The sequence below is a fragment of the Camelus bactrianus genome, chromosome 22 (genome assembly GCF_048773025.1).
Source record: "Camelus bactrianus isolate YW-2024 breed Bactrian camel chromosome 22, ASM4877302v1, whole genome shotgun sequence".
NCBI classification, from domain to species: Eukaryota; Metazoa; Chordata; class Mammalia; order Artiodactyla; family Camelidae; genus Camelus; species Camelus bactrianus.
The window spans coordinates 29,031,936-29,052,404 of NC_133560.1; the positions used below are offsets into that span (position 1 = coordinate 29,031,936).

At 55.5% G+C, this 20,469-nt stretch overlaps 1 protein-coding gene across 2 annotated transcripts in view; it reads left to right on the forward strand.

Annotated features, from left to right (window-relative positions):
* Positions 1-339: 339 nt before the first annotated feature.
* The window catches only part of SH3GL1 (SH3 domain containing GRB2 like 1, endophilin A2), a 30,101-nt gene continuing 9,971 nt past the window's right edge, over positions 340-20,469 (forward strand). The window contains exon 1 of one of the 2 annotated variants that reach the window (XM_074351067.1): positions 340-579. In XM_074351067.1, the coding sequence (XP_074207168.1) occupies positions 535-579 (45 nt within the window). In that variant the 5' untranslated portion in view covers positions 340-534. The remainder of the gene's footprint in view (positions 580-20,469) is intronic. The other variant, XM_074351068.1, reaches the window with a different exon arrangement.

The following is a 20,469-nucleotide window of genomic DNA, read 5'->3' on the forward strand; positions in this document are numbered from 1 at the left end:
ACAGAATAATTGGGTATAGCTGAGATCAGCAAACATGGATCTTAAGATTTATAAACCCAGCCTCTGGAGTTCTACCTGCCTCTTGGCCTCCCCAACTTCTGCAAAAAGGTCTAAGCGCCTTTCCTAAGACGTTAGGGCCACCTCCGGGACTCCAGGGGTCGCTACAGCCGCTACGGCCCCTCTAGGCTCGCCCTGGTCCACTCACTCGCCGAGGTGTCCTTCGGGGCAGCCGGCTAAGTGCCCGTGCGCTTCCCGGCCGGCAGGGGGCGCGCGAGTGCAGACGGGGTCGGGAGCGCGCGGGCGGGGGGCCGGCACCGGAAGTGTGCGGTTGCCATGTAATATCCTGGCTGCGCGAGCGCGCGAGGAGCTGGGGCGGCGCTGGGGCCAGCGCGGAGCTGGCGAGAGGGCGGTGGAGGCGGTGCCGTAGGGGCCCGCTGAGGCGCGTGGGGGGTTGGCGGCGCCCGGGAGCCTGTCGCTTGTGCGGTCCCTCCGGTTCGGTGGGTCCAAGCAGAAGGCCCGACGGCGGGAGGCAGCATGTCGGTAGCGGGGCTGAAGAAGCAGTTCTACAAGGCGAGCCAGGTGAGCGGAGGCCGTGGCGGGGGCGACCCCCGGGCCCCAGGCTGCTCGGAGAGGGGCCAGGCCACGGCAGGCCTGGCCCGGGCTCGGGAGAGGGCCCGGGCCACGGAGGGGGCGGCATTGGCACGTGTCCCCCACAGGGTGGGGACAGCCTAAGAAAGACGAGGTCTGCGTGCGAGATGGCCCAGGCCCTGCCCGCTGTGTGGGCTCCAGTTTCCTCGAAAAGGGTGGGCAGACTTGAGAGAAGCAGAGATTTCCCCAGAGGCTGGCCCCCGGACGTGGACCCCTGCCCTCCTGTCCTCGCCTCTAAAAGGGCAGGGAGTGGGGAGGGAGAGAAGGGGAAGAAACAGTCCTGAGGCTGTCGACACAGGACTCTTGCCAGAGAGCCCAGAGGCAGGGAAATTTTGTGTCTAGACCAATTTTCTTTTTAAACAAAAAACCTTTTCCGTGAGTCCGGTACAAAGTTGAAAGGGTAGAGTGAAAAGTCAGTTTCCCACTTCAGTCCCTCAGGCATCCAGTCCCTCTCCCCAGAGATAGGGACTGTCACCGGCGACTTATGTCTCTTACCAAACAAAAGTGTATGCCTTCCCCTGAAAAACACACATAGTGGTAGTATGGTCTATGTAGAACTGTGTATTTGGTGTTTTTCATTTAATGTGTCTTGGAGAGCACACTAGGGACAGAATCCTCCACCTCGGATCATTCTCTGTTGTGGCAGTCGTTCTGGGCCCTGTGGGGCATGGAGCAGCATCCCTGGCCCCCACCCACTCGATACAAGGAACATCCCCCTGAGTTGTGATAACCACAAATGTATCCGGATGCTGCTGAATGTCCTTAGGGGAACCCCTTCCCTTCCCCTCTCTGAGAGCTACAACACTGGAGCCTACTCCTAGAGCTTTTTGGATCTTTTTCATGGGTACATGATACCCCATTCCATGAAATCTGTTATAATTTAATTAGCTAGTTGTGTGGCAGTGGATGTTTAGATTTTCAGTAGTTTTCTGCTACAAGCAGTACTATAGTGAATAGCCAGGGATATCTGTGCTCGCAGGTGGAATTGGATCTATAGGATAAGTTCCCAGAAGTGGAATGCTGAATCCAAGAAAATAAGCGTTATCCACGTGACAGACAGAATAGGTGTTTTGGAAGGTCCAGGCCCCATCGCTCAGGAGTCTGGTGGAAGCTGTGGATCCACTCTTCATAAAACTGGGCAAACGCAAAATTCAGTTTGTAATTTCAGATCCAAGAAGCTGCAGATTTGTTGATCCTATAAGAACCTTAGGTCTGAAGTTTGTGTGGATAAATTCCAGGAAGGATGGGCAACAGTGTCCTGGCAAACTGGAATCTACCCACAATTTGGAGAGGTCCAGTGGGAGGGAAGAGAAATGAGTCCCCAGTAATACACAGCTGGTACCTTTTGCCCCTTGAGGGAAAAAGTAATGACCCTAGTGGTTGTCCAGAGCTAAAGGTATTTGGAGACTATCTCTAGACTCCAGGCTAAACCCTGGTGGAAGAGAGATTTAATCCAGAGGGATTCTGGGATTGTTGCTGAGAGTACAGCTCTTTGCCCCAGCAGGGTGAAATTAAGTGACCTGGCCCTGGGTTAGACCCTCAACTAGAAGGCCTCAGGCCCCCGCCTACTTGACAGGAACACTTTCAAGTGCTGCTCACTCTCTTAGACCCTGATGTAGTCCCTTCTGCAGGAGCTATAGGTCTTGGAAGAATTCCTGGGTCACTTTGTTCCCTCGTGTAGACAGGTCTCTGGAAGCCCTCCCCACCACCCCTAGCCATCACGGCCCAGGCTGGTGGCCCATACGGTCTCCAGCAGACAGGCTGTGCTAGAGGAACTAGCTGGGCCTCTCAGCCAGCCACCAGAGCTTTCCTCTTGGGGAAGAAGGATGGCCTGCATTCAGATCTGTGGGAAGCGCTTTGAAACATGGAAAGCACAGTGCAGTGTAAGCTGGTGGTTCGGACCGACTTATTAACTCGACATTCTGAGGCCCAGTCCCAAAGGATTGCTGCAGTGGCCACATCCTACTCTAAGGACAGTTGTCTTGGCCTCCTAATGGATTCTTTGTTGAGTTGTTGCTCCCAAGAACCACCCTGGTTATGTTCCGTTCTCCTTCGTAATAATTTCCATAGACCTTCAGCATCTCCACCCTTCACCTGGATGTGTCCATCTCTTTGTGTGTTCCTTTTCTCGATCTTACTATATGTGCTGCCAAAGCAAGCACCTTTTCTCGATCTTAGGAACACCTCTTTTACCCTCTTCTATGCCCTCAAAATACGGTCATCTGTTCCAGGGTAATATTCTTGTTATGTTGTGATAATGGGTAGATTGAGTTTTCACCTTGTGAACAGTACTAAGCTTTAAACTGGTCAGTCTCAATTTGTCTCATCTGGCCCAAGGGTAAGTGCACTCTTCTTTCTACACAAAAGGAGTTGGGGGCATTTGTCTTCCTGTAGAACAGTGCTTCTCAGCCAGGGCCAGTTCCACCCTCCAGAGGACATTGGCAGTATCTGGAGACATTTTTGTTTGTCACAACACGGTGGACATCTAGTGGTCCATCTTACTGGCATCTAGTGGGTAGAGGCCAGGGATGCTGCTCAGCACCCACCGTGCCCTGGGCTGCCCCACACAGCCAAGAATTACTGGCCCCAAATGTCAACAGTGCTGAGGTTGAGAAACTTTGCTTTAAGGTTTAAGAAAAGTGAGGATAATTTTATCAAAACAAAACAACAACAAGAAAATCCCTCCTGGGCGTTCTTGTGGCAGCTGCCTGCTTTTCCTAGTTCTCAAAACACAGATAACCACGTAAACACAGATGGACACGTACATAAAACTCAGCAGCTAGATGCCAAGTCTCCCCATCCCAGGCCCTCAGGAGACGCCCAGAGTGTATTTTGTCATCTGGCACTTTTAAGAAGGTGTAAGCTTGCACTGTTGCTTCTCAGCCAGAGGTGACTAACCTTTCCCTCTTTCTTCACCCCCCAAGGGACCTTGGCAACATTTGAGGTGGTTTTTTGGTTGTCACGCCTTAGGAAAAGGGTGCTACCTTCATGATAGTAAGTAGAGGCCTGGGATGGTTGCTAAACATCCTACAACACACAGGATAGCCTTCCACACAACAAAGAATACCTGGCCCTGAATGACAGAATCGCCAAAGGTCAGAAACCCTACTTTGAAACAGGTTCTAGATTTCAAAGGCTTGTAACAGCATTGTTTCTAAGTTGAGAAATAGAAGCCAGGTGGATGTGTGAGAGCGCGCCGGGGTTAGAGAAGCTTGGTTTCTAGTAGGTGAGGCTGTGATGCTAATTAGAAGTTTCTGTCTCATTGATGATACTGGCAACAAGTCAGCTACCAGTATCTGGCAGTGTACCGGCAAATTCCACGCCGCTTCATCTCTGGTGAACACTTTCCAGTCTTGAATAAAATCAGTTTGAGCTTGAGTGGGAAGTTTGTGAGTTTTCACTTCTTATTGTGAACTGGTCTCCGACTGGCTGAGGGCCTGGGCTGAGGAAAGTTGAAGAATCTAGAGAGTAAAGCAGCCAAAGAAATAGTCGTCTGTCTTGGTCTCACGGTTTTGGTCCCCTCCAGCCTCCTGGTGTAATGTCACTCCCTCGACCTTGTACTTCCGCACGTCTAGAATTAAGGGACACGCTTTTATGAGTCTTTCTGGGGAACTGAGGAGGATAAAGGAACCCAACAGTGAGATCTAGACTCGAAAGTTCACTTCTCATTGTAGTATGTTTGGGTGACATTAATTTCAAGACCTAAACTGCTAACTGGTTTCCTGATAATTCTTGTGGCTGGGCTGTGCGGAGATTTGAGAGTGTAACTAGGGACAGATATGGCGGCTGGCCTGATTTTTTCTTTCTTTCTTTTTTTTTTTTGCCTGAAAGGAGGGAGAGAATTTGAACTCTAAAAGATTGGTCCCGTCTGAGCCGGGGGGGAAATTCGTGACCACCACATCCCACAGCTTTGAAGTTTGTTGGATACTCGCTGGGCCCCAGCTTCGTGTCTAGCAGGAAAGAGTGAACTTCCTAAGACAGACATAGGGTAGGGGCAGGCCTGGGGGACCTAGGACCCCACCCTGTTGGAGTCAGCAGTAGCTGGGGGATGTAGACCATCCCCAGGTACTGGCTGCTCTGACCTATTTTTTAAACTTCATTTTGTGGAATCACAAATGGCTTTTGATTTCCCAGCAAAGTTCTTGGCATGCTAAGTAATGGACATGGAATGATCTTAAGATACAAAAATCTGAAACTTGTAACCCATTAGTCTCAGCACAAATAGAAGTGTGGAACCCATGAGCTGGGAACAACAGGTGTCAGGCAGGGTCTGGAGAGGGGTCCCCGCCTAGGCTCTTCAGCTCAGCAGCTGCAGGCTAACCTCCGGAAGACCTTCGGCCTTGGGACAGCAGACACGGGAAGGGCTTTTGGCCACTGCCACGTCCACGTGCAATGGGAACTGGGTTAAGTCCACTCTTACAGGAAGCCACTCTGCTGACTCATTCTGTAGGAAAACCCTTGACCTAGCAGTGTCCCTGCAGGACCCTGGGTGGAGATGGTCCCATCCTGCTCCTTCAGTGGCCAGGCTGGGCTCTCCCCACTTGCATTCCGTCACCACCTTGCTTGGATGGACTAACCAGCCCCGTGTTTTAGGCTGGGCTTTGGAGCTACGGCAGACGTTTAAGACTGTCCTTTCCCAGAGGAACCAGGAGCCTCTTTCAACCCCACTCCTTCCCAGGCCTGTGTATAAAACCAGGTTAACCAGACCCCCTCGGCACAGGACCTACGGTTTGCAATCAGGGAGGCACCCTGTAACCAAACAGCATCCTGCATACTCTTGTTATGAACACACCAGGACCAAGGGGCCATCACATTCTGATTCTGCTGCCTGTGAGTGCTGCACATCAGGCCTAAAGTTCACCTCTGACTCAGAATCCTGTGTGTATTAAAGACCAAGTGGGAGCTAATCGCCCTGCTTCTCTGGGTGGTGTTTTGAGGCAGAGCTGTAGGATACTTAATTATATTCTTTGTGCCACTTAATAGCAGCCTGTGAGGTTAGGAGTTTCACAGTATCTCCCTGTTCAGTTTGAGAAATTGGGGGCTGTCACAATGCTGAGACCCTAGAACCATCAAAGACTTAGCAAGTGAACCAAGGAAACAGTGCTTTTACCCACCCACCTGTCCACCCAGGCTCCCTGTGGAGCAGCCTAGCGACCGCTTAGTGCCTTTGGGGGCCTTGAGCTCACCGCCTGCCCTTCAGGTGTCTGTCTGCGCTTCTGTTTGCTTCTTTCTTCAGAGGACAGACTGGCCGGCTGTGACCGCCCCCTCGGGCCTGCCATTTGCCTGAGGCGTGTGTGTCCTGTGACCTTCGACCTTGGGATGTGTGCCTCAGTTAGCTCTGCCCTGGCCCCTGTCTCTCGTCTCCTCTTTGCTGCCGATATTCTGAAACTGGTCCAGCCTGGGGAAACTTGGTTTTTAATTTGGGGCGTGCAGCCAGCTTCCTCCCTGGGATTTTGGAGGCATCTGCACGTTTTGACACTGTGGAGCAGCCGCTGGCCAGGGGAGTGGCGGAGGAAAGTCGGATTGTCTTCTCTTTCTGGTTTCTGAGGTGGGGGGTGGAGTTTCTGAGCTTTAAGGAGGATTTGGTGCTGAAGCTTTCCAGCCGCTGGCCTCTTTGCCTCCTGGGGTTAGGCGCTCACAGACTCGTTGAGGCATCTGTACCCCTGTGCTCAGACCCTTCTTGGCTTTGTAATGTGCCTGGGGAAGTGTTAGGGTTGGTCTTTTCTGGTTCTTTCTTAAAGCTGCTCCTGGAAAGCTGGATGGAAGAATGTGTCAGCCTGTAGCTGCAGCTGGTTCCTCTCACCTCCCTCCCTTCTGCTCTCCCCCTCCTACCTTCTCTCCTCCTCTTCTTTTTCTTGTCTTTCTCTCTCTCTCTTTCTCTCTGCTGCCCCGCTGCCCCCCTCCTCTCTCCCCCTCCTCTCTCACCACCCCAGGCCTGGATTTGCAGCCACTTTTCCCAAGCACTGCAGTTTGGGTCGATTTTGCTTATTTCCTGTTAAGCAGTAACCAGGGTTCCCAGAACATGGGCTCCCAGAGGACAGCTTCATCTTCCTTTCCACTCAGCTCCTAGAAAAACCTGCTGACTGGGCCCAAGATCGGGGTCACGCTCAGAAGCTCCCAACCACAGCAGGAAAACAGACTTGCCGTTTCCTCCGAAGGGCCTGACTCAGCGTGAGCTGCTGTCGCTCTGGGAAGGGCTGCTGCCTGGCTGCTCAGCTCCCACACCTGGGCACTAAACCCCTCCAGCAGCACCGCACCCGCAGTGTGACACAGCCTAGCCCAGGGTCGCTGTCCCAGGAACTCGACAAATGTCTGATGGACAGATGTGTTTGCCCTGCATCGTGGGTTGTGAGAGTGCGAAAGTGGGAGGTCTTGTGGGCAAGCCTAGGAAGGGCAGAGATGGCACCTGTGAGGGGACATCCCCAGCCAACGTGAGGTGCGGTTTTGTCTCCAACCTGGCATTCAGGACCTTCTGGAGCCCACGCCCTGGCCCCAGCTTTAAATGCCACCCTCCCCCTCACAGACAGCACGCTCCAGTCTGACAGGTCTGCTCAGACTTGTACCTTCCCACCTCCTTCCTCACCCAGCCCATTCTCGTGTCCACTTCCTGTTTTTCCTCAGAGCCCTGCGGTATCTTCCTTTATCCTTGCTATCTCCCTGGACCGCCCCCCGGAAGTACTTCACCCTCCCAGCATCTGGCCCTGTAGTCTCCTGCCCACATGCCACACCAAGCACATTCTCACATCCAGTGTGCTCTTCGGCTCATCAGGCGTGAGCTCCTAAGGGAGCAGGCTGCCTGGCAGCTGGTGAAGGCCTGGATCCTTATGGGTCATGGCTTGCTGACCAAGTTATCAGAAGTGGTGGATTCCTTCTCAGAGCAGGAGTGGGGGGTACCAGTGACAGTGCTTGTACGTCCTGCAGTGTCCCTGGGGGTGGTTCAGCAAGGTCTGTCCAGCAAGGACTGGCAAGGTCTAGGTCGGAAACAGGTCTGACTGGTTTAAAAAAATAAGAAATCAAAGCTCAGAGGTTGTTCCCTTTGGCTTAGGATCTGCCTTGAGGGCTCCAGGCTGAGAGGGACCTGCACTTGGCTGGACCAGGGGGGTCTGGTCTGTGTCACAGGCAGTCTCTGTCACCCAGACCCTGCGACCAAGCCTGAATTTAACCAGAGGTGTCCAGCCCGCTTGGAAAAGGAGTTCCCTTGGCTCTCCTCTCCCCAGGGCCACCAGACTTAACCTCTTAGACATGACCAGCGTTAGCCACGGTCCTGTGTGCAGCCCTTTCTTCCGGCCCCTGGCTTCCACACCTGCCTGCTCTTCTGCCTCTTCTCTCATTTCCTCGGTCAGCTGGCCCGCTCTCTCTCCTCCTCCTCTGCTTGGCCCCTTTGGTCCTCCCTGTGGACTTGCCATCCTGCTTTGGGCCTTCTGCCTCCAGGACCTCAGTTACCTCCCTGGCCCCACCACCCCCCGGGTACCTATCCTCCAGATCTACCCCCCCCCCCAGTCACAGCATTCAGACGTGACACTCCCGACCGCCCTCTAGATGGTGGTCCACGACCATCCGGCTGGTCCTAGAAACACAACAGGCTGCTAGGCCCAGTGCACCGGAGGCCTGCCTCCTCACCTGCCCTCCCTCACTCCCCTGTCCCCCACCGCCTTCACGGGGGCACTCCATCTATCACATCAACTTCTGGGCCTGCAGTAACCTCTAACCAGCCTCTAACCAGCATCTGGGCTCACCTCACCTGCCACCTATCCTGTTGCTTGAATTAGTTAACTTGATTTTTAATAGACTCACTTTTAAAATTTATTTTAAAAGGAGTTGATGTTATTTCTTGCTGTAAATCATAGTAACTGGATCGCCAAATACAATAGAAACCAAGTGGTGTAATCCGTTCTTCCTGGATTCCTTCCCTCCAAGCTTGGGATATGGTCCCTCTTGCTAAAGACTTGTTGAAACCGTAAGTGCCCACCGGAAAGTGTCTCCTCACGAGAATGAGGGGATATTGAAAGAGCATCGTGGTGGAAGTAACTCTCACTTGTCCCTGTGTTACCTCTTCTCTTGAGACCCCTCCCCTGCCCCTCATAGTCTTCATGTAGAACCGGGAAATCCTGTGGACTTGAATTAAGGCATGAAAGAGAAAGCTTTGGGGTGAGGGTGGATATCCCTGAGTGTCTGGGGAGAGGCCTGACACTAAGAGGCAAGGTTTGGTCCATGTGCTTTGTCCTCAGACACCACCTTGGCCTATAATTCAAGTATCTCTGGCCAGCACACCTCAGTCCAGCCCTACTTTCTCTAAAGTGGAGCAACTAACTGATGGTTTTTCTGCTGTGGTTTGAGTCTCAGCCCCAGGAGTGAGCAGAGACTTAGATCACCTCTTGGGAGGGAAACTGGGAACTTACTGACCCTTCTCGCCCCCAAGGATCCAAGGCCCGTCCTCGTACCCTGCCATCCGCCTCCCTAGGATGAGGCCCTTTGGCTGCTTTGGGCAGACGGGCATCAACTCGAAGGCCTCAGTTCATCAGAGCCATGATTGTCTGAAGGCAAGAGGGCAGTCCCGGCCCTTCAAGGCCAGCCTTTGTCAAGAAGATGGTGGCCGAGGGGACAGGGACAGGACTTCTCTATCCCCTAACCCTAACCTCCTGGCCTAGGATTGTCCTTTATCTCCTCTCCCTGGGGTGTTTCTTTGGAGGTTGGACATCCTTGCTGTCCCAGCCTCAAGGAGGCTTGGAGCTGCTGCAGCTCCCCGCTGATTGCCCCCGATACACTGGGTTGTGTGTGATGCCCGCGGAGGCTGGCTCTGAGGTTTACCTTTTTCCCCCAGGCCTTGGTGCGCTTACTTCACAGCTGAGAAGCCTTAGGTGTTTCTCCCGGGCTTTCTGGGAAGTTCCTCATCACCATTCCCTTCCCGCCAGCAGACTCAAGGGCAGCTGAGCGCTCAGTCTGCTGTGCCCTGGAGCACCCCATGCCCTTGGCTTCGTCCCAGGGCAGGCAGGAGGTGCTGGCGGGCTGAGTCCCTCTCTGGCCTCCAGACTGCTGGGTTTGGGAGGCGTCGGGGGAAGTTGTGGAGATGCGGGCACATGGGGGACCCAGGAGGCAAGTGTGCTGCTTCAGGGCAGTGGGGAGGAGGACCTTTTGGCTGGTCTGAGTCCAGGAGTCCGCTCAGCTCTCAGCAGAGCCTGGGGGGTTGTTGGGCGCCTTCCAGGGGAGTTTCCCCTCAGCTAGTTCCCCACACCTTCCCGGGCCTGGCTGAGAGCCAGGCAGCGCCAGTGCATTGGAAAGGGCACGTCCATTTTCAGGCACCCACGTTTGTGCTATGAGGTGTCTCAGATGTAGAGAGAGACATAAAGAATGACCAGCCCATAGCTGGGTGCCCACGAGAGCGCGAACAAACACAAGCGGCACCGCTGGAGCAGGAGGCCCCGCCCTCGCGCGGCCCCCGCACGCGGGGCACCACCGGAAGGCTCCAGCGTTGTTTTGTAAGTTTACGTGTCGCCCGTGTCCCTGGGAGCAGTAGCTCAGTATTTACTAATTCAGAGTCCAGGCGACTTTGTAGCTCGGTACCACGTAGGTGGCGGGAACTGACTGTTTTCCCGTGGTGGGCAGAGCACCTCCCACCCCCACTGGAGTGTCTCCACCCTCAGCCAGAACCTGCAAATGTGTCACCTTACTTGGCAAAGGGACGTTGCTTTTGGGATTAAAAACTTGGGCCTGGAGGTAGAGAGGTTGCCCTGGATTTCGAGGTGGGCCCAGTCAGCCCTCAAAAGCAGAACTTTCCCCTGCCTGGTCAGAAGGAGACCCAGCGGCAGAGGAGAGAACCAGAGGGGAGGCGGCAGGAGAGGCCCGCCTTGCTGGCTGTGAGACAAGGGGAGGGGCCGTGGGCCAAGGAACGGGGGCTCCTCTAGAAGCCAAAAAGACCGGAAAGCTCTAGAGCTCTCAGAAAGGCACGCAGCCCTGCCAACACCTTGGTCTTCGCCAGGGAAGTCCACATGGTACTTCAGCCCTCTTTCAGATTTTCATGTTGTTTGGGAAACTTGTGTTTTGGGTCACTGAGTTTGTGGTAATTTGTTACAGCAGCCGTAGGAAACTCTTACAGGTTCACACTGTCTTAAAGCCTCATCTGGATAGAGGTTGTAGCTCAGCATCGAAGGGGGGTGTGTGTGCGTGTGTGCGTGTGTGCGCACGCAGGCACGTGTGGTTCATCCTTCCTTAGCTCTCACCTCCAGCTGCATAGCTGAGGTCAGCAAGAAAATAGGACCGATTCACTTTGCCAAGTTGACCAACAGGTGCTGTGCTCAGAGTGGGCCTCCCACTGAGCCGTCTTCCATAGAAGTTGTTCCCTGGTTCCTGGAATCTCACCTTGGTGACTTAGTAGCTAGTGGACTGATAGGAAATCCTCCATCCCCATAGTTTAACATCAGTTTGAAACTGGCTCTGTGTTCAGGTTCTACTGAAGCAAGGAACGCTGTTGCCCGTCTAAACCTCCAGTCCCACAGCGCGGAGACGGCACAGTGGGGTTTCCACCTGCATCACTTCCCACCAACTGTGGCAAGCGGTTGGCAGTTCTGGAGTCTGGTGGCACCACCTCCCCATCACGGAGCCTAGAGACTCATGCCAAACCTCTTCACTCACGGCCCCCCCCACCTTCAAAGAGGTATTTCAGAATCATGTCCTGGAAATATGTATGGAGGCCAGCCCTTAGCAATTCTGTCTGCGCTGGTGCAGACCCCGTGTCCTCTGTCTCTGTCTTTCCTCACATCATGTTCCTTTCTTCTTTTTCCATCCAAGTTCAAACCATCCTTCAAAGCCAAGTCCAGGGACTTCTCGTGGCTGCCCCTTGGCTTCTTCCTGTGGGTTCCTTGTCATAGGTCCTTGTATTTTTTTCTTCATGTGTGTGTGTGTAGCATTGTCTCTCTTTCCCTCTGCTATACCTAGCACATACAAATAACAAATATTTGTTGGATGAATAAGGGCAGCTTTCTCAAAAGGGGGGAGCTGGCCTGCTGACTTTGACCCCAGATGTTCAGCCCCACCCCGATAAAGCAGGTCAGCTCAGGGCAGGAGAGTGTTCCAGACATGCACGGTGGCTTAGTGATTGAAATAGGGTGGATACAGTGACACAGGGTCCTGTGACAGGTGCTGTGTATGGAGAAACCAGGGATGACTCACAAGGAGATGACCTGGACCTTGGCTTTATGAATTTGGGCCTAGGAAGGAGAAGGGAAAGAAGGATGCAGATTTCCCTGGCAGGCAGCCGGAGCGAGGCCCCCAGTGCTGGGGCCTCCAGGTTGCTAGCCTGCCCTGCTGTGTTCTTGTGCCTTGTCCAGGAGCCCAGACACTGCCTGTCTGTGGGTTCAGTCCTTCCAGGGGAGCAGAAGCTGCCCTGGGTGCTGGAGGGAGGTCCTGGCTGCTAGACCATCATCATCAGGGGAAGAGGGATTTGAATATTCATTCTTATGGGTGCTCACTGAGGCAGTGGCAGCACCAGACACACATCGCATGATGACAACAGAGAAGCAAGACCTGAGGGCAGGGCCGGTTTTCTCCTGCAAAAGTCAAAATAAAAAGGCATTACTGGGGAGCTCCTTGAGTCGGCACCGCACAGCCTTGGCAAATGCGGCAGTACCCCCAGCTTACCAGGCATGGGGTCTCCTGTGCACAGAGCATACGTGCAGCTTCCTGGGGGTGCACACCGGCATCTCCCTGAAGAACGGGGAGACGGTGGCACATCGAGGTGGAGAGAGGGAGGGATATCCCGGGGAGGAGGGCGTGGTGCAGGATCATGTCAGCCAGGATCAAGGTAGAAAGCCACTCGGGGTATTGAGGGTCAGCCAGTAGACTGGGTCTGTTGGCTGGACAGAAGCAGGGGAGGAGGGGTGGCTTGGAGACTGGCAGGAACCTGGGCCAGGGCATGAGGGAGTTTGCGGCCCATCCTCTTCCTTCAAACCCTGTCGTTTTACCTCTTGATGCTTCTACTCTTTCCTCCCCGCAAGTAGAGCTTCAGAATTGTGCATCCCAGCTGCCCATCAACAAATACACTTGGTGCCTCGAGCCTTCTGGAGTCTGGATTATGATCCGTAGGAGCTTTTGGTACAATGGAGAGCTAGCACATCAGCCTGCTATCAACCCAGTTTTACACACGTCCCTCGTGGGAGGGCCTTCACTCCAGAGGCCCTGGTGTCCTTAATGTCCCCATCATCCAGGCCCCTCAGTGTATCCTGCCTCTGAACCTCACCTGTGCATGGACACCACCTCAAGCTGCTTGCGTGCAGCCCTCCTGGCCTCGTTCTTTCCTTGGGATGCCCATCAACCAGGGAATGGCAGGCTCGTCTTTGTAGAGCAGCTTGTGGTTCTTAAAGCCTTTTCACACCTGAGTCCCACAGCACGTCGTCGTCACCACGTTTGACAGTTGAGGAGACTGAGGCTCAGAGGAGTCCACATTCCTGCTGTAAGTCACAGCGTGGTGGACAGAGCTGGAGGCAGTATCGGGCTGCAGTCCAGACCCCATGGCTCCCTGGCGCCTGGCCCTGTCTGGGGACCTCGCGGGCACGCCCTGTTTTGGCTTGTTAGTTAACACACCTGGGGGCGTTCTCTCTGAGCTTCTAGAAGGCGGGGGTCTCCCTACTGTGCATCGTGCTCCCTGGCTGCTCATGGCAGCCGGCCCTGCCCACGGGCAGTTAATGTTTGGGGACAGGGTGCATGTGGGTAGGGAGGCGGGGCTCTCCTGGGTGCCGATGCTCGACTGAAGATGATCCACAGCCAAGGAGTCAGCCCCTGAGAGCGCTCCTCCGGCTGTGGCCCAGGGCAGGGTCCCTGGGAACCTCTCAATCTGGCCACTCACCACCACTGGGGCACAGGCAGTAACATAAGGGGACGTGTGTGCCAGGCCTGGGTGTGTGTCCTGAGGAGGGAGAGGCCCACCCGCTCTGTCACTGCAGGGTGGATAGCAGCAGGGGACAGGAGCAGTGTGCTCTGGTGCCCCCTGGCCGCCCCCTGTTGGTCTCCTTATCTGTGTGCTGAGGTTGGGCAGTGATTCTGAGATTCCTTCCAGCTCCAGGTTCCCAAGGCTGACTTTGCAGATTAGAAGGGCAGGTGTCCCTGGACAACTAGGGTGGGGTAGAGAGAGAGGAGCGGCTGTGCAAGGTGACAGAGCACCAGCATCTGACACATGGCCATGTTTCGCGGTGCCCGTCACTAACCCTCAGGGGGCTGGTCTGCTGTGCTGAGAGCTGTTTACGGCTTCCTTCCCCTGGCTTGCCGTGTGCTGCCCCAGGATCGTGACCTGCCCAGGTGCTTCTGGTAGCCATGCCTGAAGAAGCTGGTCTCGGTGGCCCTGAGTCACCTGTTGTCACCAGCCTGGTGTCACAGGCAAGTGGTGGAGCCAGGTGAGGGTACATTCCTCAGCACCCATTCAGCCTCTGTCTGGAGCTGTCTCACGGAGGAGCTCCATGGCCGAGCTCTGCCCTCCCCCCGGAGAGACTGGGTGTGTGGCCCCTACTGGCTACAGCCCCGGCCTATTTTCAAGCCACTTCCCTTTGGCCTTCAGAACCTGTTTGCCTGTCAGCCTTCCTTTCCTGTGTCCTGTCTTCCCAAACTGCAGACCTGTCCGCTTCACCAGGGGTTCCTGTCAATAGGAAACCACCCACTCCGGGAGTGGGGCTTCCCTGGATGCGGGTCAGCCTGGGCCCCGGCTGCTCAGGTTGTTTGCTTTGTAAGTTTCCCCTTCGCTCTCCAGTGAGGGGGCCAGCTGGTAGGCAGAGTATCGCCTAACCTGAGCTTCCCATAACTGACAGAAGATAAAATTGGGGTACAGGGGTTGGGGCACTGTCATGCGGCTGGCTCCCTGGTCTGCAGCTCTCACAGTGCTTCATCGTGGGCTAGTGCAATGGGGTTAGGCCCTGTGAGGTCACGCCTCCCTCCCGTGGGTGCTCACTATCAGTTCAGCACTTCCTAGTTTCAGATGGTGTCCTGAGCATGGGTACAGCAGTGCCAGGGTTACTTACTTGAAGTTCACAGTCCAGTGGGAAGAGAGCTGTAAACAAGAGGTCTTGAGAGAGTGTGAGGGGTCAGGGACAGCCCCTTTGAGGAAGGGATGCTGGGCGAGACCAGATGGGCAGAACCCAGCTGTGGAAGGTCTGAGGACAGCGGGGCAGAGGCTCTGATGTGGGACGAGGTGGGTGCCTTTGTGGAACAGCCTGGTCCAGGGTGAGGTCCACAGGGGGCCGGCCTGAGGGAGAGGTGTTAGTAATGTGATGGGAAAGGTGGCCAGCGGCCAGGTCACTCCTGCCTGGGTAAGGAGGCAGGTGACAGAGAATCAGGAGGGCTTCCTGGTAAAGGTGGCTTCACATTAGACCTTTCAGAATGGAAGTGGTCTTAGAGATGGGGGAGACAGCATCTGTGTTCCAGGAGGCAGGGGCTCTGGATGTCAATTGGTCGGTCACCTTAGCTTGCAATTGTTGGGGTTCACGGGCCCCTCCTTGAGACTTGTGCCCAGGTGTCTCCAGCCTCTTGTGTAGTAGGCCGCAGTGACGGTGTTGGATGAAGGGTTTGTTCCGGTGCTTTCCAGAGGCCCAGCAGCTCTGGGCCTCACAGGATTTCCAAACCCCATGTCCTGTCTCTTCCTGAAGGGCTGCTCTTGCGTCAGCTCTGCCATTTACAAAAGATGAGTTTGCAAAACACCTTATCGTTTTCTTGCAGATGCGTAACAGAATTTTGCTCTGCCGTCCCGCCTCTAGATCTGTGGCCAGTAGCTCCCCCGCGGTGCACCCCAGCGCTCAGTGGTGCGCAGCGGGTGTGGCCCTGCCAGCCAGGACTCCGGAGGTTTATTACCTCATTTGTTTGTGGGTTGGATGTTTCTTTTTATAAATTTTCATCTGAAATTGATTTTCCCAGTTGTGTGACATTCAGCCCTCTTGCCTCGTCCCTAAGATGAGAAGTTAAAGTGCATGGGGCCAATTTGCACCTAGGGTTTTCAGCTCCAGCAAGAGCTCCAGATGCGATTTGCTGGCATCTCAGTTGTTGGATAAAAACCCTTGGCACAGCCAGGGGCACCAGCTTGGATCAGGCCCACTTCAGAGCCACTGGTTAGCAGGCCTTGCTCCCTCCACCTCTCCAGGAGGAGGCAGAATCCTGAGTCCCCACCCCAGTCTGTTGCCTGAATTCCTCAGCCGGGCCCTGTGGCTTTACCCTTACTTTTCCCAGTAGCATTTGGGGCAGGGGCAGGCTCAGTGAGGCCTGGGGCAGGATCCATCTGAGTCTTTCTGCATTGGTGGCACCATGGCCCGGGCAGGGTTCTGCATGAGCTGTTGCCCCTTAACAGCTCTCGGTCTGGTGTGCCATTGATTTTCATAGAAAGCTCTGTAGTGTTCCAGGGGCTTTGGCTTCATGCCACCCTGGAGTGGTGGGTTTTGTGTGAGAGGCTGGAGTTCCAGAAGGCTCAGGGCACAGCTGGCCCTCCAGCGCAGGTCTTCCACCTCCAGGCCAGTGTACTCAGCACGCTGTAGGGTTAGTCCTGAGCAGTCATCCCCCATGTCACTGTCACTGTGCAGGAACAGCTGTGGCCCTCTTGACCACCTCTTCCCAGGGGCCTGGGATGTGGCCCCACACTTGCTGGAACACTTCCCCGGTCAAACGGGAAGGGCAGGGTTTGCAGCCCAATCCTGAGCGCTGGCCTTTGCCTCCCCAGAACCCCTGACAGCCCTGGCCTGTCTTTGAAAATGAGGAAGCAAATCAGAGCTGCAGGGCAGCCTCCAGAGTGAGGTGATTTAAGACTTTCACGACTCCTGTCTGGCTTGGTGTCATGCACACACACACGCATGCACACTCAAACGCACCCACACTGCACTGCCTGGCCCTGGGCAAGGCACATCACCTCCTGGGGCCTTAATTGGCCCCTTTTATAAGGAGGAGATACCTCCCCAAAGGCCGTGGCTGGGCGAAGTGGGTGCTGAAGGTCCCAGATGGCTCTTTCCCTTCCTCTTGGGGTTTTCAAGGATGACAAAAGGGCCAGCAAGGCAGTAGATCCAAGGAATAATGTAGTCTCTGCGGTGTTTCATGGAAACATTAAAAGATGCACATTTTGTGAGCCCTCCTCGGCTCAGCAGTCCTCCTCCCCCTGCAAGCCCAAAGCGCTTCAACTCGAGCTGGCTTTCCACAGCGGAGAGAACGGGGAGCCCTCACAGTACCCAGGAGGGCCCACTTCCTCCCCCAGATCCTACGAGATTAACTGGGGTGCTGGTTAACAATGCATGAAAATGGGGAACGGTTCTGTGTGCTTCTGCTTCCCTTTGCAGCCACTCAGCATCTTAGGAGGAATCCCAGGACCAGCGATCATTAGAGTCAAGCCTGGGCCAACGCTGGGCAGGTGCGGTGGGGGGAGCCCAGAGGAAGCGGAATTAGGAGCTGTGGTGCCCTGACCCAGGCCCCCCGTCCCACCACAGAGCACTGGGAGGGCACTCAGGCCCGTGGCTTCTGGCCAGATGGGCTGCGAGGAGGAGGGGGGATCCCTGCTGTGGCCAGCCAGGCCTCCCGCGGCCGCAGCCTACACTCAGCCAGCCTTCTTCCCCCACTGGCCACGTGGAGCTCAAGCTAGGCAGGAAGTGAGTTCTTTGTCACACTGTCTCCAAGGACTGCTGCGTCATCTCGGGGAGGGGAGGTACTTTTCTCAAACAGAGACCTTAGGCTGTCTTCATGGCTTCGTTCCACTCAGCTGGGCCTGGAGCAGGAAAAGGCACCCCACATCCCCCTGTGTCTGCCCAGCCCCTCACTCTTCCTCCAGCCTTGGGTCCTTCTGAGCTGCCATACCTATGTTTTGTTAGCTGTTCTCTGGGAGGAACTGCCTGAAAGGAAGGGGCCTGGGCTCTTGGTCAGATGCACTGTGTTGGGTGATGGAAGAGCAAGACACACCGGGTCCCTGCGCCCTGGGAGCTTGCCGTCGGCTACAGGAGGAGAGCATAGGATGTGTGGCCGGCAGGTGAGGGAGACCAAGAGGAAGTCAGGCAGGATTTAGGCCAGTGCAGGGCCGACCCGCAGGGGAGGAGAGGAGCAGTCCCAACATTGCAGGGCGACAGGCCCTGACGCACAGAGGATTCTGGACTCAGCCCGCGGAGGCTACCATGGGCTGGAGGCTGGGCAGAGCCCAGGGAGGGGAGGCCAGTGTGGAGGGGTTCCCGGGAGAAGTGAGAGAGTCCGAGCCAGGGTGGGGCAGGCCTGGTTCAGGCAAGTGGAGAGGCTTCCGGGGGTACACAGGGACCTTCGTGACAGATTGGGGCACTTAAAGCCAGTGGCACAGCCTGAGGCCCCATCAGGAAAGCAGTGTGACAGCAGCGGCGGGAGGTCTGGTGACTTTGTCGTCAGCCCGGGGCAGAAGGGGCAACTCTCTGGGTGTCTGCCCTCAAGGGGCCTCTGGGTGCCGGCACCAAGATTCCGCACAGCCTGCAGAAGCGGAGGTCAGTGCTTCAGGATGAGACCTCAGCTGCACCCCTGTTCCATCTCGGGAGTCTGTCCTCTGGCTGGCCACTGCCTGAGCAGTCACTGAGCGATCGTCCCTATCTGCCAGCACCGCCTCCTCCAGTCATTTCCTCCCGACAGCCGGTCCCTGCTTTGCTCCCGGTGCCCGTGCCGTGCCGTGAGCAGCCCAGACTTGGATTAAGCCAGGTGCGACTTTGAGAGGACTTTTCTCACGTGAGGGTTTCCCCCTCCCATTTCAGAAGCATGTGCCAGGCTGGGGAGCGGCTGCTGGGACTCACGTGCCATTCCACTCACTGCCCACCACTCTAGCCCGGGGCCCTTTTCCCGAGCCAAGCAGTCCTGAGAGGGGCGGGACACCCGGAGGCATTCGGACTGCGAGAGGCCAGGTCTGACCAAGGTCCCCAGGCTAGGCCAGGCTCCTCTCCACAGCAGCACGCTACCCCTGCCACTCGTAGCTGGGAGACCCTACACTGACTTGTCTGCAGTCTCGGGGACCTGAGGGGTTCTGCTTCTGAGCCAGTATCTCAGCTGCCAGTCCCAGCCACCCCTTCTACTGAGAGAACGCCTTGGGCTTCAAAGACACTGCCCTCTTGCTGCCAGAACTAAGTCCCAGATAAACCCCAGGCATGCCACACGGAGGGCATTTGTGGGTCCGTGTCTGCCCCTTGGGGCCGAATCTGATGGTTGTGGTGCCCGGTTTGAGGTTTCCACAGGAAAAGTAGCTTCAGAGGCCTTTCCTGCTTGATCATTCCCACTGCTTCTGTTTACAAGGCTGCTTTTAAAAAAAAGTTTAGCTTTGATCCCTAGGAGGAGAGGAAGTATGTGCCTGGAGGCATGAAGGGTACCAGCAAATTTCAGAATTCCCGGTATACAGAAGGAAGTGCTGACTTGTCAGGACACTTCCCTCTGTGGGGCTTAACAAAGGGGATGGTGACTTACTCTCCGTCAGCTCACAAATATTTACAAAAGACCTATGACAGATGAGGTCTCCCCTGCTGCCAGAGCCCTCAGGCTTCCCACTGGCCCATCTCCTTGGGCTGAGGAGTGTATTTCTACCCTTATTCCTCCTGGTCTGGTATGAAGGTACATTTCTGTACAAATGGTGTTTCTAGTGGCCTTTACTTTGGTGGCACCTCACCCCTCAGGGCGGCAGTCCAGCCCCCACGCCTCGTGGCCTTTACTCTCAGCCACGTGGGAGCACCATGCCCCTGGAATCAGAGCCACCCCTGTCAGCAAGCATTTCATACTCAAGGAACTCACAAGGGCCCAGGCTTTGGAAATCATCCTAACATAGGGGCCACTGGAGGTTTCTGGGCAGGGACAGACATGTTCAAAGCAGGAGGCTTCAGGGCGGGTGTATTGCATACATTACCTCCCCAGAAGTGCCCTTAGCTCGCCTTTCCAGAAAGAGTGTCCAGTTAGTCAAAGAGCATACCCTGTGATGTCTCTGCCAGCATGTCTGAGTTGGGGGCACGGAGTGCAAGCAGAGAAAGGAGACGTGAAAAGGCCAGCGTCTTCGTGTATCGGCCACACAGCAGACCAGCCTGGGCTCTGCCCATGACCTGGGCTCTCTGAGTCATGAGACAGAAGACCGCAATGGAAACTAGAAGGGGCTGCTCTGAAATGTTGGCAAGCAGCTCCCAGATCTTAGGAGGCCAGCAGGGAGGGGAGTCACAGTTGGCAGGGATTTAGAAGCAAATGCATCCATCCCTATGTCTGTCCCTCCCATCCCTGGGCTGTCATCCCTGTTCAGGAATTTCTCAGCCCTGCCTGTGATCATCACAGTTGCCTCTGGGGACCTCCCATGTCTGGGCGTCCTGCTCATGGGCAGTCTGCCTCCTCCCCATGGCCTTCGGTGTCCCCCACCCTTCTGGCCAGGCCCTGCGCAAGCGCCGGGCTTCACCCTTCCCTTACTGCCCAGTTCTCCAGGACCAGCCAGTCGAACAGCTCTGGGCACAGCCCCCAGTTCCTCCCTGGGTCTCCTCATCTATAAAATGGGCACACTGGTCCCTCCCTGCGTCATCATCGCATAGAGGTGACAATCGGTGGCAGGATGTGTGAGAAGCGCCCACACTGTGCCTGGCACGTTCGGTGGACCAGGAATGGCAGCTCTTGTGTCCTGAACCCGCGTCTCACCCAGAACACCACCTGCCTGCCTGGCCAGCTCTGCCTGCTGGAACCCTGCCCTGTGGGGTCCGGCTCAGACAGCACGGGGCTCTGCAGCTCTGGGAGCCAGTCCTGCTGCCGTTTGGTGTGTCGGAACCTCCCTTGTAGCTCTTACTACTGTCGCCCTCCGAGTTGCTGTTCTCTCTGACTTCTTTTTTTTTTTTTTTAATATATTTTTATTAAAGTATA